General features: G+C 35.5%; 1 protein-coding gene across 9 annotated transcripts in view; it reads left to right on the forward strand.

The window, feature by feature from the left end:
- EVI5 (ecotropic viral integration site 5) overlaps positions 1-19,645 on the forward strand; it is a 200,801-nt gene extending 181,156 nt beyond the window's left edge. For 6 of the 9 annotated variants that reach the window (XM_029228677.1, XM_029228680.1, XM_029228681.1 and 3 more), the window contains one exon: positions 19,309-19,645. In XM_029228677.1, coding sequence (XP_029084510.1) covers positions 19,309-19,620 — 312 coding nt within the window. In that variant the 3' untranslated portion in view covers positions 19,621-19,645. Of the gene's footprint in view, positions 1-78; positions 214-19,308 lie in introns of those variants that run through there. The other 3 variants (XM_029228674.1, XM_029228678.1, XM_029228682.1) reach the window with 2 other exon arrangements.
- Positions 19,646-19,845: the final 200 nt, after the last annotated feature.

The following is a 19,845-nucleotide window of genomic DNA, read 5'->3' on the forward strand; positions in this document are numbered from 1 at the left end:
ATTTTTAAACTTCCCTGATCCATCTGAAGAATGAATTTATGTAAAGAGGTTTCGTCATCATTTTTCACCATTTATCAGAAAACGGTGGATGATTTATGAAAGAACTTGAGAAGGATCGATCTATGGTCTATCACTGAACGGTTACTAACACCTCCTTCTTGAAGAAATTAGAGAACTGTTAGCTATTTCAGGACAAAAAAAAAAAGGAAAGAACTATTACAGGATGCTCTAAACAACGTACAATCCGGGTAAGTGGAACCAACTTTCTCTCGAAGGATAGACATTGTGCTGGTTTCCAAAAGGTCTTCTGTCTTCCTGTCTCCTTTGTGGGGGAGGCAGGTTTTTTAAGTTAAGTCGTCGTATGTCACTAGAATCTTCTTTTTTTTCTTCTAGCCAAGTATGAAATTAGGAGTTTGAGTAAATAAAAAGAAATCTAAACAAAGCCCTTACTGCAGTTTGGCTTAGGAAATATTTATACATGTAATATTTAAGTTTTTAAATTCTGATAACTCTGTTTATGTATACCTGAGCTATGGATTTAATTAAATATCTACCAAACTGTATTTTTAATGTTCTAAACATTCTTAATATGTTTAATATGTATACTCATTTTGTTATCAAACTAGAATTTTTGAAATAAGGATCTTTAAGAGTCAAATGACAGATGACCCTTTGGTACTGTTTGAGTCTTTTTTTCTTCCCTGTATTTTTCAGTTTAAAAATAGTTAATAAAAGCACTTGAACTTGAATTTAAAAAAAAAAAAAGAAGAAGAAGCTTTTTAAAGACTCAATAAACATTGATTTTCATCTAGGCATTAAAACCAGAATAAAGGTAGAAAAGAACTTAGTCATTTGGCTCTGTAGGTATTGGCAGCTATTTTTTCCTCTTTTTGTCCAACTGAATGATTTTGGTTTTGTTTTCTTAACTGGATGCTTATTCTATGCTACTGTTTCTACCAGCGTTTGTTTCCTTTTAAATCTTGCAAAGCTCTGAGTATATTACCTAGTTTACAGAGTGGTAACCTAGAATAGAGTTTACATTCTTACAAACAGCTTTGATAACAACAATCTGTATCTGGAGGCAGAAATAAGAATCAAAAATAGTGTTTTCTGTTTGTACTGATGGCTGTTGATAATTGAATTATCTTTTTTAGAAATACAACTACTTTTTAATTTATTTTTGGCTGCACTGGGTCTTTGTTGCTGCGTGCGGGCTTTCTCTAGTTGTGGCGAACAAGGGCTACTGTTCATTGCAGTGCATGGGCTTCTCATTGTGGTGGCTTCTCTTGTTAAGGAGCATGGGCTCTAGGCACGTGGGCTTCAGTAGTTGTGGCACACGGGCTCAGTAGTTGTGGCTCGTGAGCTCTAGAACGCAGGCTCAGTACTTGTGGCGCACAGGCTTAGTTGCTCCGCGGCATGTGGGATCTTCCCGGACCAGGGCTTGAACCTGTGTCCCCTGCATTGGCAGGCGGATTCTTAACCACTGTGCCACCAGGGAAGCCCTGATAATTGAATTTTAATTTTAAGGTTATTGTTTAAGAAATTTTTCAAAATGTGGAATTTTAAGCCTTCATGTATGTTTTTACAGTGAAAAGTGCTAGGTTTCTCAGTGTAGAAGCTTCTTAATAAAAGAAATTATTTTCTTCAACTTGTTCTTTCTCTAGTTAGAACAATGTGAAGTACCATGCAGGAGCTCACACAAGCCTCAGTGCAAGTAAATTCTTTTTCTCTGCTGCCCCCAAAAAAGGTCCTATGTAGATAATGAGAGATTATAATTGTACTCCTATGAAAATTGGTTTAAGGCCCTTGAATGAAACGTTTAGCACTGGTTTTTAATCTTACAACCTCCATTTACTGATAAAAAAATTGATTCTTAATGACTTATTTAAATGAGTGTTATTACTCCTGTTTCTCTTATATGTTCCATTTTATCTTCGGTAAGCAGCTTATCTTATTTGAAGTCATAAGATTAAAAAAATTACTGTACAATATTTTATGTCTGGAATAATATCACTATGTAAAAGACTTAAAGCTGAGATTTCAGATTTATGTTTTTTTTAAACCAGGCATGTTCTTAAAGTTTATCTAGTTTTTCACTTGGTAAATGAGGAAGCTGAGGGCCCAAGACTTAAAGGGACTTACCCAAAGTTGCACAGCTCTTTGGTGGCAGAGACGGAACTACTGCCCGGGAGCTCTGGCCTCTGATTTACTACATCCCACTGCCCTACCAGTCCTGCCGACCAATTTAGCTGTCTCATGGTAGATAGAGTAGGAGTTTCATAGATGTTTAATTGAATTAAAATTAACTACCTCTCTCAGATGAGAACCCAGTGTCTAGATAGTAGAAATCTACTCTCACTTAGTATTCTTTACTTTTCCTTCAGCTTCAGGATCTGAACTTTTATTTGATCTGAGACTGGGGACTTGACTCTTCAGATTCTGCTTCAGTTTCCAGTGGTTACCACTAAAATCTTAGCTTTTAAATATTAGATGATTTTCTGAAAACAGAGGCAACTGAGATTTTTTAGCCAAATCTGACATTCCTAGAAACCAGGTAAAAATAGTCAACCCAATTTTATATATACATATTATTTAAGAAATACAAGCTTACTCAAGGACGGAAATTAGCTTAGCTATTCAATACATTGTTTCAAGAGTCTGTTGTTTAGAGAAAGACAAATATATGATATCACTTATATGTGGAATCTTAAAAAATGATACAAATGAACTTACTTACAAAACAGAAATAGACTCACAGACATAGAAAACAAACTTACGGTTACCAAAGGGGAAAGGGGGAGAGAAATTAGGAGTTTGGAATTAACATATACACATTACTATATATACACTAGGTAACAACAGGGATCTACTGTATAGCACAGGGAACTATACTCAATATCTTGTAATAACCTATAATGGAAAGTAATCTGAAAATCATATATATATGATTTTCAGAGATACATATATAGGAAAATATATATATATATATATATATATGAGTTTGATATTTAACTGGTGACCAAACTTCCAGCAATTGTTTCTAGATTAATTTTTCTTTTAATCTCCAGGGATATATGTCTTTCCATTCATTCTTTGCCTCCAAAAAGAAGTACCACATTCATATAAAGAAATCTATAATAATCCCACACAGGATACCTTACTTTTATTCAAGACTTTTAGACCATTTTCTAGTTTTATGTTACATTCATAAAAAGAGTGTTTTCTGCCTAATTACATGCATCTGTGTATCCTGTTCCTTCTGTAGGTAAAAAGAGATTTTTTAATTTGTCAATGAAAAATGTGTTTCTAATGATGGTAATTTCATTAAGGAATTGGAGTTGAATCATGAGAATATGAAAAAAAAAGGTCTGGTAGGAGAGGGTGAGATAATGAAATCACTTAGGAAAGAAAAATTAAAAATATAAAACAATTTGCTGTACACCTGAAACTAACACAACATTGTAAATCAACTATACTCCAATATAAATTAAAGAAAAAAGGAAAACAAGGCAGGAAAAGAAATTAGAACGTAGAAAAGATGAGATACCAAGGAAAGAAGACTCAGGAATATTGACTGAAGTAGGACATGCCTCTAGAAGGGTTTGTAATGAGATTTCTAGGATAAACTCTGGGTGAGCAGCCAATTTAGAGAATACAGAAGCAATCTAGAACTAGGGTTTTAGATCTGAATTAAGGACCAAGTAAATATCCTCAAGAGATAATATCACACTGGCCAAGGAACAGAACCCGTTAGAAGTGTACAGTCAGACTTGGATATTAAGCTGTGTCAGGTGCAATTTTTTCTGATATTGTGCCAGACACTATAGGAAATACAGTGTAGTCTTACTCTCAAGGAATTTACAGTCTGATGGGAAGAAGCAGAACAGTTAATTTGGTGGTTGGTACTGATAATACTTGATAGTTCAGAAATGGAAGCAAACACAGCACTTAATTTCATTTATTTTAATTAGTGGCTGTTATACTGTCCTTGATCCTCCAGGGCAAGCTAAGCTGTGCATTCCTTGATGGCAAAAGTTGTCTTATTCAGCCTTACATTTCTTAGAGTCTTTCAAAAGTCCTGACGCAGTACCATAAACTGATGGATTCAGTTAGTTCTCATGGTGTTCAGATTGTCCTGAATTTGACCAGTGGGAGCTCTTTAAGACTAGCTTCAGTATCTTTTTTTTTCTTTACAAACCCATTAGTCTTTGAGCATTTTTGCGTTTTCTGGCACTAATAGTACTTTACATCAAATGAGTATAGCTAGATTTTCAAATGTAAGGTAGTGAAACAGTGTTTATTAGTATAGTCGGCCCTCACCATCCTCGGGTTCCATATCCGCGGATCCCGCCAACCTCAGATTGAAAATATTCGAAAAAGAAATATTCCAGAAAGTTTCAAAAAGCAAAACTTGAATTTGTCACACATGCAACTATTTACATAGCATTTACATTGTATTAGGTATTATAACTAATTTAGAGATTACTTAAATTATACAGGAGGATGTGCACAGGTTATATGCAAATACTACACCATTTTCTATGAGGGACTTGAGCATCTGTGGATTTTGGTATCCACAGGGTCCTGGAACCAATCTCTCTTGGACACTGAGGGACAACTGTACTGATCTGTAAATTGCTTAATAAATGGTCCCAACAATTACTCTTATGCCTATTAGATTGGAAACATACCTCACAAGAAACCACTTCAAGGGAAACTGCATGTCAAATACCACTTGGGTTATGAGAAATAAAGGTAGATGAAAATAAGCATTTTTTTAAAGGAAATGGAGCTAACTATAAAGCCTAGAGTGACAGTTTTTATAGTTACTTACAGCAGTTCTTAAACAGATTTAATTCAATAGGGGTGGAAGAGACTTGCTTTCAGCCTTCCCACGAAGAGGCCATCTAATAGTATCTAAGATCTAATAGAAATGATCTAATAGATCTAAGACATGAGGAAAATAAGATATAAATGCCTAAAGCCATTTCAATCATATGTATGATACCAATAAGGTTTTAGCATGACTACAGTATTACTTGTTGACATTTAGAATGATACTAATAAGGTGTGCTTGAAGATTTCATTCAACCTGATATGGGGCAACCAAAATGAGCTATGATTTTGAAATCCAGTGAATTTACTCACACAGGTTTCAAGACTTCAGTATTCAGTTTTTAAATTTCCTTCATTTATTTGAAAGCTGATTATCCCTACTCTTCACCTCTTACTTTCTCCTTCACTATCATGTCACTACTGCTAAACACATTCATAAAATAGAGAAGAGGGGGAAAATAAATACCCATGCAATTTATCAGGTTCTTAATAGCATTTCCGGATTTTGTTTGTTGTTCTTTGGGTTTTTTCATTTGATAAGTTTAGTTTTGTTTCTGAATTTTGTGTCTTTGCTCTCCATCTTACTGCAGGTGGTTGAGAAACTGTCATCCTGGATTGTAGGCCTAGTTCTGCCACTGATTAACTGTGTGACCTTAGGATGCCAATTTACTTCATACATTCATTCAGTGAACATTTGGACATCTTTTAGCTCCCAGGCATGCCTCAGGCTTTCCCTCAGTTTCTACATCCCAAAACAGTTATACTAAATGATCTTTAAAGTCCTTTCCATCCCAGTCCTGTGCTAGGTGTAGAAAAGTCATAGTCCCAATTGTTAGGAATTCAGACTGGTAGGGAGAGCCAGTCAGTATGGGCAGTGCTGTGGTAGAACCGTATGGTACCACGGCCCAGAAACGTGAGGAAGCCTCTGGGCGTGGGGCTGCCTAAACTCTGTATTGAAGGAAGAATAGAAGATAACCAGGAAAAGGAAAGTAGAAGGATATTTCAGGTAGAGAAGCCATCATATGCAAAGGTTTGGAGGCAAGTAGAGAGCAAGTAAGGAAGGAACAGCTAAAAAAGTAGGAGGGAAATCAGTAAAGAGGGACACCTCTGAAACCAGAGAGAGCCTTCCCCTGATCAGTCTGTTTTTAGTGTGTGGTAGTGAAAAAATCATTTGTAGAGATTGATCTGATGGCTGAGGGTAAAGCTTTCTTAATCAAACAAGAGGAAATCCATAAAATACAATCTTCTTCCTTGATTATGTTATGAGTTATTTTCCTTTTAAGGCCTTGGTTCAAATGATGCATTTCAGAGCCAATTTGAATCTTTTCAATCTAATTTAGGTATTCTTGTGCTATTATTCACCAAGCTATCCAGTACTTCACACTTGTTTTTTAGTGCTCTATTCTTAAGTATTAGTCCAGTTTCTTCAACTACACTAAGATTTTGAAATATAGTCAGTCATTTTTAAAAACTTTTTTTTTTTTTTTGCATCATGTAATTCAATTTTAAAATGCCAGTTTTTAAAAGAAACAGTAACAGGGCTTCCCTGGTGGCACAGTGGTTGAGAGTCAGCCTGCCAATGCAGGGGACACGGGTTCGTGCCCCGGTCCGGGAAGATCCCACGTGCCGCGTAGCGGCTGGGCCCATGAGCCATGGCCACTGAGCCTGCGCGTCTGGAGCCTGCACTCTGCAACGGGAGAGGCCACAATAGTGAGAGGCCCGCGTACCGCAAAAAAAAAAAAAAAGAAGCAGTAACATAGTATTGACAGTTTTTCAAACTAGGAACATTTGAAAATGTGCTCCATAAATTTACTGTGTCGATTAAAGGAAAATCGATAAAAGATGAATAGCTAACTCTCTCTGATTTACAAAAACTAAAAATTTTACATTGTGGTTGGAAGTCTTTAGTGCAGTAAATCATGTGCTTTTCATGGACCATATCTCACAGATGCAGTTGGACGTGAGATAATCAGATTTTCACTCCCCACAGGCTGAACAGCTGAAAATGTCATACCAATAATACTTGTCAAAGACTCAGTGCTCCTTTCCTGCCTGTCTGATTTAAGTTGTTGTGGTCAGTGTGAGGAACCTGTGATATGATAAGATAGCATTCGTGAGATCATGTGGTTTGCAAGTACCCAATCTTAACTAAGCAGCCTGTGAGCACCTCCGAATGAGGAAGAAAGGAATACTAACCTTGTCTGTTTGAAAGCTTATTTTGTGTTCAGTGATAAAATAGTGTGGGTGTGTGGCCATATATATATATATATATAGAGAGAGAGAGAGAGAGAGAGAGAGAGAGAGAGAGAGAGAGAGAATATATTTAAAATTATTTTTCCATCAGGAGTTTTAGTTTCTGAAGAAAGTAAATACTATAAATGCATTCATCTCCTTTAACTTCAGTCTAAAGGATTAAACATTTTATTGCAAATATTTTCTGCCTGTTTAAAATGAGACTGTAGAAGGTAGCCATCATTTCTTTTTCTGTTGAGAAAAAAACTAGATGTTAAAGGTTAATATTGTTGGTGAATTTTTTTAATCAATTAAAATTTCTGCATTTCCTAAATAGAAAATTATTTCTTTTCAGTCTGGCAATATCTCCATTGAAAACATATCCACAAAATGGCTATCTGATATATATGTAAATATAGATATAGATGTAGATATTTAATATATTTATATATATATAACAGCTTTATTGAGCTTTAATTCACATACAGTACAGTTCACCCATTTAAAATGTGCAATCCAGTAGTTTTTTATATATTCACAGAGTTGTGCAGTCATCACCACAATAAATTTCAGAACATTTTTATCACTCAAAAATTAATCACATTCCTATTAGCAGTCACTCCTCATTTCCCCCAAGTTCCCGTCCCCCACCTCTAGGCAAACAGTAATCTACTTTCTGTCTCTATTGATTTCCCTATTCTGGACATTTCATTTAATGGAATTATACAATATGTGGTCATCTGTGACTGGTTTCTGGTACTTAGCATAATGTTTTCAAAGTTCATCCATGTAAATAGTAGCATGTATCAGTACTTCATTCCTTCTTATTGCCTAATAATATTCCTTCATATGGATATACCATAATTTATTTATCTATGCATCAGTTGATGGACATTTGGGTTGTTCCCACTTTGGGGCTATTATAAATAATGCTGCTGCAAGCATTTATGTACAGGTTTCTTTGTGAGCATATTTTCATTTGTCTTGAATGTATACTTAGTAATGAAATTGCTGGGTCATGTGGTAACTCTATGCTTAACCATTTGAGGAACTGCCATACTGTTTTCCAAAGAAGCTGTACCATTGTATATTCCCGCTGGCTGTTTATGAGGGTTCTAGTTTCTTCACATCTTTGCCAATACTTGTTATTCTCTCTTTTTTTTTATAGCTATCCTAGTAAGTGTAAATGTCATATCATTTTGGTTTTGATTTGTATTCTCCTGATGGTTTATGATATTGAGCGTCTTTCCCTATGTTTATTGGCCATTTATATCTTCTTTAGAGAAATATCTACTCAGACCCTTTGCCCAGTTCAAATTGGGTAGTCTTTTTATAATTGAGTTGTAAGAATTCTTTATATATTCTAGACACTAATCCCTTATCAGATAAATGATTCAAAATTTGGTTGATTGGATGGACTGATAAAACCCATGATTTAGCTTTAGAGAAGAATAATTCCTCTTAAGAATTCAATCCAGATAGAAAAGAAATGCTTCGTTTTTATGAGGATGTTTTGCTAAAGGTTTGAATTTTTTTCAGTGCTCCAGCTAAAGGTTAAATCATATGAAATGTACGTGGTACTTTGATGTAGCTTTAAAAGTTCAGAGTGAAACAAGTGTGAAGTGATTTATTTCCTGTAATTGGTCATAAATTTACATAGAACCTCATATATTCCTAACCTCATCACCATTGACATTAGAGTACCTTCTAAATAATGTTAATGGTTTCAATTTTATCAAGATGTGTCAGCTGCCAGGAAGAGGGCAATGGCAGTCTCATTTTGTTTGCCCAAGTGTACTGGATAAATCTAAGTATGTGCTACAGAAAGATTAAGAGTTCTTTGTAAATGACTCTTATTCCTTCCCCCTCTCTCCTTCTCTGGTAACAAATGCACAGTATAAATTTCTTCAGTTCCAAACCTTACTTTTCTCCTTTTTCACTTATTAATGTGGGTATGTACTTTTTTTCTTTGCTTCTAATAATGTAAGTTTTAACTATTGCATTTTATACATTTAACATAGAATCTATATATTTTTTTAATTTTAAGTGTTTTATCAGTTTTTAAAAAATGATTTACATATATTAAAACCAAATACATTTTCAGCATTGTCTGTTTTATATTATTTCAATAAAATTCTTGAATTTTTAAACTTAATCTGATTTTTAATTACTGTAGGTAATTACTGAATTTTGGCTGTTGTCTATGTTTATCGCTAGTTTTTTGGGTGTTTTTGTTTTTAAACAAGCCTGTTTATTGAAAGGATCTGAAAATAGTAATAAGGCTTTCAACATTTAACAAATTTTCAAGATATTAACAATATAGAACATTAAGAATTGACTTCAAAAACCCAAAGTTTCCTAGGTCATTCCCTGTCACACTTAGGACTTGGTCTATACTGGCTCTGTTGTCTGAACGAGTGACTTGTGTTCTGAATGCCACTCTCTTCTGGACCTAAAGCTGGGAGTGTCGCCCCCTCAGCCCGTGGGAGGCCGGGCGGGCTGCCCGCTGTGCCCGAGCTCGCGGGCAGAGGGTGGGAGCCGACCTCCGTCCCCAGCACCAGCTGAGCTACCCAGGCGGGCACGTTATCGCTAGTTTTAATCTTTGTTGTGTGTATAATTGAGAATAAATGTAGTGTATTATTTCCATTGACATTTATTTTAAATTTTGAAAATAAGGAAAACTATTAAAATTATTCTGTAAGGAACCCAACAAAATCACTGATTAAACTTTGGGAAAAAAGAGTAAAGCCTTTATAACTTAGAAACACAAATCTATGTTATTGGACTTTATGTACATCTGCCCGTATATATATGTATATGTTATACATCACTTATAGAAATGTTACGTTTAACTTTAAAAGCTATAGCTCTGTGTTTTACAAAGATTGATTATACAAACCCAAATGTACAAATAGGAGCTTTTATAATCTGATATGACTCAGTCTTGGAAACTTACTGCAACTGTTTTGCAGTTCACTTGGTATCACATGACTCACTTCAATGGTTTAAACCCTGTCTAGTAGCGATCAAAGTTCATTTGGTTAGGGGTTTTTTTGGTGTGTGGATGACTTTTTTCCACTTTGTTGTGGATTGATTGTCTTTCAAAATAGTGCAGTCCTTCTTATTATTCTTCTGAATCTCAGAAAGTAGTAGTTGCCTGCACAATTCAACCTCCAAGCATACACACTGGGAAAATTTTTTAACTTGAAATAATATACATGGAAGCAGTTTTAACTGTAAAGCATCATATAAATATAAGGGTTCATTATTAATTCTGTTACCTCTACATGTTGAAAATGGAGGAAGAATAACCTGTTGTGTCTCTTTAAAATCAACTATAAAATCAACTCTAACATTTTTCAAGTTACCACTGTTCTATAATGTGCAGAAAGAAAGCAAACACATAGAGAACATGTTGTGTCCTCTGTTTACATGGTCACTAGCCCAAATGATCAAGTTTTCTTAGGACAGATTTTCCTGTTATTTATTAAGAAGTTTTATTTAAAAGCTGTATGTCTCTAAAACTATCACACTTCTCTGTTTTACAAAAGAAACTTCTATCTTAACCTTTAGTTGTTTAGTGAATGAAGTAGACTAAGGAAAAATTACAGAAAATACTTCTATATCCTTAATGATTATGAAGTCCCTTGGGGCTTCAGAATATTCACCCCTGCAGGTTTTCCCTGCTTTAAAATTTTAATATAATTTTTCTGTGAAACAACTGTAATAGTTTTTAATACTCTTTTTTAGTGTTTGTACTTTTACTGTCATACAGTTAGAAACTCTGCTGTTTCCTGTCAAAACCTACGTTCATCAGACTATGAACATGACAGTTTCCTGTTTTCTTATTACCTATAGTGCATTTTGTGCTATATTCTTTATAAGTTGTATAATATCTTAGCTTATCACTTTCCTTTTCTAATTACTAAATGCTTTCTTGGGTCAGCATTGCTTAATACATGCAGAGAAATCCTTAAGTCCAAACTCTTTGTTGATAGTGAGAGGTTAAGATTTTGTTAACTTTTTAAGTTGTAATGAGTATATCAGAATGTCTTAAGTATTATTTAAATAAATTCTGCATGTTTTTACTTTTTTTTACTCTGTCTCTTAATGCATAACATGATGAAGCAATCCACATCAGGTAAGAAACAGTACATTATTTGGATTTTGTATATTAGCACTTTTATCTGTCTGCTTATTAGTATTCTCATTCAGCATTTAAAAGGACAGGATGAATAATCAGTACCCCAGGGTTTTTTCAAGAATCCTGCTGTCTTTTCAGTGTAGTTCTTCAACATTCTTAGGTGCCTACTCTGGTCAAGTCAGAATGCTAAGTTCTAGGATACAAAAATGATTAAGAAACAATCCCCATCATCAGGAGCTAACAAGAGGTAAAATGTATGTACAGCAACCAACCATTCCATATTTTTCCAGACAGTACTGATTTTAAATATTTAATTCCAGTGTTAAATCATATCATTTGGAAAAAACATATCTATTAATATAAACTCAGGGACTTCCCTGGCGGCCCAGTGGTAAAGACTGCATGCTTCTACTAGAGGGGGTGCGGGTTGGATTCCTGGTCAGGGAACTAAGATCCGTCATGCCTGTGCAGCACGGCCAATAATAATAATAATAGTAATAATAATAAAAAGTCAAATATACATGTGTGTGTGAATCACTACAATATTAAGGTATGTGTGAATATATTTATGCCTGTTGATTTATTTAAAATGTTATAAAAGTTATAAAAATGGTTTGTAAAAATGCTAATATTTTAAAGTATTAATATCAAAATAATACTGGAAAACAAAAATATACTTTCAAAAATAAAAGAAGCAATTTTGATTTTTTTGTTATAGGATTATTTGGGGGTTTTGTTCTGGTGAATGTAACTAATTTATTATCAAAATGGTCAAGCTACAAATAAATTTGGAAGCATATTTGAGAGGCTTTATTGATCACCTAGTCTTGGGATACAACTAAACAAATAATTGAAACTAAGAAACTTAATATGCATGGTGGATAATGTTTGTTTTTAGATTTATACCCCTCCTTGTTCCCTAAAGATTTTGAGGCAGTTTGCATGAATACATATAATACAAAAATAACCAAAAATTAGGTTAATTAAGCCAAATGAAATTGCTGATACTTGACTTTCACTTACAAAAATGGCAATATCATATGATTCAATCTAACAGTTAAAATAATTAGTTCTTGGACTTTTATTTAATAATAGACATTTTAATTTAAGTGTAAGATATATACAGAAAAATGCATAAATCCTAAGTGTCCAGCTTGATGAATTATCACAAAAATGAACGTGCCCATTTAACCTTCCACCAAGGTCAAGAACTAGAACCTTGCCAGCATTTCAAAAGTCTCCTTGTCACTCTTCCACTCACTGCCTAGTTTTTAACCTTATACTAATGAAATCATACAGAATGAATTATTTTGTGTTTGCCTTCCTTTGCTCAGTACTGTGAGATTTATGTTGTTCCATGTAGCAGTAATTGTTCATTCATTTTTGTTACTCTATTGTGTCAATTATATGACTATACCATAACTTATTTACTCATTCTACTGTTATTTCCATTTGGGGTTATTATGAATAAAATTGCTATGAACCCTGTTATAAATTTTTTTAATGTATTATACTTATTTCTATTGTTCATATACTTAAGAATGGAATTGCTGGGTGACTTATTATTTATCGTTGAAACCAGGCCACTTTTGAGAATGAAAATAGTTTGTCCCAAGCAAACTGTAATCTGTGATTATTTTAGGTATAGGGTATGTAGATAGATGGTCAACTTTAGTAAATACTGCCAAGCCATATTCAAAAGTGCTTTTACCGATTTACACTTCTACCACCAGTTTACTTCTACCACCAGTTTACATTCCATGTCTTCGCTAATGTGATTGGACAGCTGAAAATTCAATGTTGTATTTTCTAATAAGAACCTGGAATGAATTTAATCAGTATGATCCGTTAAGGGACCATTAATTTGCTTTAACGACCAACCTGGCAGAAGGTAAGGCAAAAGTTTTCTTGCAAAAATTAAAGAGCTTATGTTACAGCACTTTGGAAAATGGCTTGGCAATTTACTAGAGCTTAACACAATGACCCAGCAATTATATTCAAGAGAAATGAGTGCTTATATTCACCAAAAAAAAGTATTTAAGAATGTTTCTAGCAGCCTTATATGCAGTAGGCTGGAGACAACCCAGAAAGCCTTTAACATTATAATGGATAGTTAAATTTTGATATGTTCACATAGTGGAATACAACATGGCACTGAAAAAGAGTGAACAACTGCTATACATGCCAACATAGATGAATCTCACAAACATAATGTCGAGTAACGGGCCAGACACAAATGAGTACATACCACATGTTTCTTTATATTAAGTCTGAGAACAGGCAATACTATTTTATGGTGATAGATGTCAGAGTAGTGGCTGCCTTTGAGGGAATGTAGGGTTATCACTCAGAGAAGAAGGGATACAAGGAAGCCTCCTGGGGTGTTGGAAGCATTCTGTATCTTGATCCAGATGGTAGTTACATGGGCATATACATAAGTAAAAGTTTATCAACCTGTACACTTAAAATCTGTGTGCTTTTTACTGTGTTTTATCTTTTTAAAGAACATGAGCCTAAACATTACCTTGAAACAAACATACTCTCAAAATTTTCTCAAGCAGTTTTGATATTATAGCATTGTGGTCATAGAAGAATACCACAGAGCATCTCATTTTTTTTAATTGATAGATTTATTTTGGGGAACAGTCTTAGGCTTACAGAAAAATTGATCAGAAAATGCAGAGGTACACCCCCTCAATGCCTTTCCACAGTTTCCCCTATGCATATCTTGTGTTAGTGTCATACATAAGCTAATATATGATATATTATTAACCAAAGTTCTTATTTACTTAAGGATGCACTCTTTGTGTTGTACAATATGTTCTGTGGGTTTTTACAAATGTATGATGACTTGTATCTACCATTACAGTATCATACAGAAGCGTTGCACGGCCAAACAATCTCTTGTGCTCTACCTATTTATTCTTCCTTCTCTCTCTTTGAACCTCTAGCAACCACTGGTCTACTTACTGTCTCCATCATTTTGCCTTTTCCAAAATGTTATATGGGTGAAATCATACAGTATTTAGCCTTTTCAGATTGACTTCTTTGACTTAGCAATTTGCACTGCCCAACACCCCTAGCAGCCTAATATTAAACTGTTTAACAGTTCTTCAGACCTCTCTCTTGCCTCCATACTTTTAGTACACGCTTCATCTCTTTAATGGGACCTTTCCAATGTGTGTGACACCATGCGATACTTTCTAACCAGAAAGAATTACTGGTACAGACTCAGTCATTTGGAGAGAAACCAGGACCCTACTCAAAGATTTGGAAGGGGTCCACTCCTAAGAAAGGTACATTTCGTGTGTGTGTGTGTGTGTGTGTGTGTGTGTGTGTGTGTGTGTTAAAGCTCCTGAGTTGTTTCCCTAGAGGCCTCTCCTCTAGAGTGTAGACCAAAGACAGGCCTGGAAAATCTTATTTTTAACAAATTTCCAAGATGGTCTTATCAGGGAAGTTTGAAAAATAATGTTTTGGGGAGAGTTTGTTTTTCTGGCTCTAGTTATTTTAAACATGTTTATTGAGATATAATTTACATATCATAAAGTTCTTCCATTTTAAGTGTAAAATTCAGTAGCTTTTAGTATATTTATAGAGTTGTGTGACCATAACCACAATCTAATTTTGGAATATTTCTATCACCCCAGAAAGAAACCTCATGTCCATTTTCAGCCATTCCCTTTGTCCTCCCCCCGCCTCCCTAGTCGCAGGCAGCCACTAATCTACTTTCTGTCTCTGTAGACTTGCCTGTTCTGGACATTTCATATAAATGGAATCATGCAATATGTCGTCTTTTATATTTGGCTTCTTTGACCCAGCTTAATGTTTTTGAGGTTCGTTCATATATCACTACTTCATTCCTTTTTATTGCCAAATAGCATTCAATTGTATGGAAATAGTGTCTTATTGTGATCATTTTATCTGCGTACATTTATTCAAATGATTGTCTTAGTTTTTTCATTTTCTTGGTGTGGTCTCTTATGCGTAACTCTCCTCTAATACAGTGTAAATCTCCTGTTATGTGTTAATCTTTTCTTTTCAAACAATTTACGTGTACTACTAATTTCACCTTCTTGAAGAAATCTTTCCTCTGGCCTGCTGTTCTTCTTCAAAGAGGTCTGACTGCCTGGAGGCCTCCTGCACAGATGTCATCTTGGGAGCATTTTTTATTATTCTAGGAATTCCTTTTGCCTCACTTTTGTATTAGACTTCCTTTTTCCTGGATCAAAAACAAAAGGATGTCTTTCTTGGTGTACTTCATTTTGGTGGAGCATATCACCTACCTTTCGGTGTGGGAGAGGGGGAGAAAAACGATAGAAGATAAACTATAAAAAGGATTTGTCTGATTCCGGTTCAAGTCCTTTAAGCTTTTAACTCATATTTTAGCCTCACATTTAATTGATAGTTTGTATGGGTATAAAAAAATTTTTAAGGTAATTACAACTTTTTAAAATATAGGTTAGAAATGTTTTTCTCAGAATTTTGAAGGCATTGCTGTAATTGTCTGATACCATTCTGATTCTTAATCTTTTATGTAAAACTTGTTGTTTTGGGCTGGATACTTTATCTTTTCTTTGTTCCCAGTGTCCTGAAATTTCATTGTGATGTACTGTAGTACAGGTCTACTTTTATCCATTGTCCTGGGCACTTGACAGCTTTTTCAATTTCAAAGCACATGTCTTTCAGGTCAGAAAAATTTATGTCTAAGACCCTTTTTTAGAATATCACTTTTTTTTTTTTTTTTTTTTTACATGGATGCAGCATCAAGTTTTCTTCTCCACAGATAGTCTGTTAACTTCTAGTTTCTTTTTTTATGGTTTCTCTTAGATGCTTTCCTCAAATGTCTGATAATACTTTACTCTCCACTCAAACTTTAAGACTAAAGAACTTAAGGACTTCCCTGGTGGCGCAGTGGTTAAGAATCTGCCTGCCAATGCAGGGTACACGGGTTCGAGCCCTGGCCCGGGAAGATCCCACATGCCGCGGAGCAACTAAGCCCGTGTGCCACGACTACTGAGCCTGTGCTCTAGAGCCCATGGGCCACAACTACTGAGCCCGCGTGCCTGGAGCCCATGCTCCGCAGCAAGAGAAGCCACTGAAATGAGAAGCCCGCGCACCACAACGAAGAGTAGCCCCCGCTCACCACAGCTAGAGAAAGCCGGCGCGCAGCAACGAAGACCCAACGCAGCCAAAAATAAAAAAAAATAAAAAAGACTAAAGAACTTAAAAATCTGACAGGAAGTTCTGAATGCCTGGGTAGGATTCATTGACTATGACCGTCATTGTAGGATGATCCTGCTGAGATTCTTCTTTGGGGAATCCAGAGATTCCTGAATCCCTTTACATACAATTCAGAGACTCCTGGTGCCTCTTTTTCCTTGGTGAATCTCAAAAGTACTTCTAGGCACATTCATTGACTTTAAAACCTATGTCTAATTTCACCCAGAAAAATAATACATTTTTTTCTTTTCCACGATATGAGTGTATTTCACAATTGAAGTTTTTGTCATTGCTGTTCCCAGTGTCACGAAGATATTCCTATAGTCTTTAACCTAAGATTAGAAAGACAGTGAGCCTCAAAAGGGTATGCTCCATCTAGTATGTATGTATACTTTTCAAGACAAAAGGCAGTAGCTTTTGTCAGATTCTTTATCCTGTGATTGACCCAAAAAAGATGTCAAACAAAACCAACAAAAAAACATTTGTTTTTTCCTTGCCCAGATGTCTACCTTCAGGGCCTACCACAGGCCTCTTCCCTTTCAGAACCAGTATGCACACTCCTAGGTCCAGGGGATAACTAGGATATAGCTTCAGTTTTACCATCCCTTACCTTCACAGTTTTCTTCTTTCCACCAAAAAATTTCTTGATGTCTTCGCCGTTCTACATTAGCAGTTCTCAAAGAAGCAATAATTGCATCTCCTTTGACATTGAAAAAATGACCCTTCAATCTGTAATCCACTTTATATAATATTTGAGGTCGATTATTACATTTGTTATGAGGGTACAATGTTTTAATTGCAATAAATTTTGGTAGAGCAAAGAAAAGCTATAGCTTTCCAAACAATTGGGAAGTTGTGGTTCCTCTGCCATACTCCTCCTTTATAGCCAGGAAGAAGGAAGACACGTGCTCTATATTATTTCTTCAAAAAGGGTTTGGGGACAAGAAAAAGGAAGAAATCAACTGACTTAATTTTACACTTGGAGCTTTAAATCATGTGTTGCAATATGGTGATAGGATGTTGCATCAGAGTGTGGCAGTTGTAGTAATGCAGTGTGTATCACAACCACGGAGAGGTCTTTGTGGTGCTCTGTGCCCTTTCCCTAAAGATTCAACTCCAAGTTTATATCCAAGTTTGTATCCCTTCTGCTATGCCAAAGAGGAAGGTTTTACTTAAGTTACATTGTACCTCACTATGATGTTCTCTTAGCCTATGGCACAGGAATTTCTTAATGGCTGAAGGTTTACCTGAGGCAGACATCACTGTGTTGAGTCCTAGCATCCCTCTTGTTTCCCATTGTCACATACCAACAGGGAAGTACTAGGGTTTCTTCACTTCCTCCTGGAAGTCTATCAGGAAAGCTAGGAGGTGTTATGGCAAAGCTGTAATGTCTTTACTCTCAGAACCGTTAGTTTTGAAAGTGTATGTAATATTTCCTGAATATTTCACGTTGTCTTTATCTCAAGATTCGAAAGATAGTGACCAGGAATTTGTCCTGGAGAAACAAAATTGCAGGTTGATAGTAATGATAAGGACAAGAGACATGGAGTATATTTTTAGCAAATTCTTGATAATAAAGGTAGATTTTGATAGTTAATGGTTTTTATTGTTTTGGATTTTTTTTAACTCTTCTACTTTATCGTAGGAGAAAATTCATGGTGTATGAGAGAAATTAAACAGGTGATATCAAAATTAAATTTTATATTTAAAACATAAGCCCTTGAGGAGAAGCGGATGTCTTAATTATATGATAGTGGATGTGGTAGTATCTATGGTGGTGGGTTTGGGAATTTGTGGGAATTTAGGCAAAGAAGTGACAGATGATGAAAAGACATCACCCTTAATACTGATAAAACTCGTTTGGGAGAATGTGGTTTTGATGTGTGCAACAATGGGTTTTTCAATACTGAACTCTAGAATTTGTCAGACTTGCCCCCCCCCCCGAGTAATAGGTGGCATTTGATCTGCATCGCCCTTCCCACACAAGGGTATGGCCCTCTAAAATTCCAGGGATAGAGAAACAGAACCTGGTTCCCAAAGATGGAAAGAGAGGGAAAAGAGCTGAGCAATATGTGCCATTCCTCTTCCCTACCCCTGGTGAAAGAAGTCACTCCTTCTCCCTGGGAGGAATAGGGGAGAGAAGGCAAAAATGTTATACATCACTGGCCTTCCCTCTACACAGAAGGATATATCAATAGTGGGAAGAAGCATTTCTGCCCTAATTGAGCGATAGTGGCATGGTGGTCTTTAGGATATTATAACAGGATGGAGACTCCTAGCAAATTTTATTGATTTGTAAACCATTATCATCATTCACAAAATTAGGGAGACATGCTCTAAGACAGTGTGTGTGATAGTTCAGAGTATTGTCTTTATTAAGTCCATATCTTCTACAGATGTACATTGAAATATTTGCAGGTGAACTGATAGGATGGCTGGGATTTACCTCAAAATAATCCAGGAACAAGAGAGGCATATTGTAACAAGATTGTCCATGATGTGTTAGATGTTGAAATTAAGTGATGGGCACATGGAGTTCATGTTATCTCTAGTATAACAAAGGTTCCGTTTGAATCTAAACTTGGGTATTAGCTATGTGTCCTCAGCAAGCTACACTACCTGAGTCTCTATTTCCTAATGTCTAAAATGAAGATAATAAAATCAACCACACAGGACTGTTGTGGTGATTCAATTAAAATAAGTTATCTGCTCATTGCGTAACACGTGAGAGTCACTAAAAAATTGGTAGTTACTATTTATATCCATAAATGGAAAAAGATCAGGGTATCTTCTTACTTAAACATGAAATGTTTGCTTTCTTGGAGTGTGTATATTTCCCCAAGTTGAGTATATTAACTTGGATTTTGTTTCAACAGCTCAGGTGCCTAAAAGGCCAGAGGGGCTTCTCCGGCCAACCCCCTTTTGATGGAATCCACATCGTCAGCCATTTAATAGGAGATGATGAATCATTCCATTCCTCTGATGAAGAGTTCATAGGTAATTCCTTACAGGAAAGTGGCATTGGTTTTCCTTTGCACAGAAAATCTGGCCTGATGTCTTTGGACCCTACTGTGGCAGATGGTAGTGAAAGCGAAGCAGAAGACAGTGCGCTGAAGACCAGAGAGAGCAGTGAAGTGGTTCAAAAGGAGCGGCCCCTGAGAAGCAAGTCGTACTCAACCACTGTCTGACCATCACTGTGACCTAGACTGTGGATTTTTTTTTTTTTTTTTTTTTTTTTTTTTTTTTGACTGTGGATTTTTTTAAGGGATCAGTTATCATGACTAAGGGTTTTTGGAACACATCTGTTTCATATGTATATATATATAAATATATATATTTTACAATCTTAACTGCCTTTTTATCTTTGCCAAATCTTCACCACTGACTTACCATTGCTATAAAGTAGAGTGGAA

This window comes from Monodon monoceros, unplaced genomic scaffold, assembly GCF_005190385.1.
Source record: "Monodon monoceros isolate NGI ecotype Baffin Bay Population unplaced genomic scaffold, NGI_Narwhal_1 Super_Scaffold_18, whole genome shotgun sequence".
NCBI lineage: Eukaryota > Metazoa > Chordata > Mammalia > Artiodactyla > Monodontidae > Monodon > Monodon monoceros.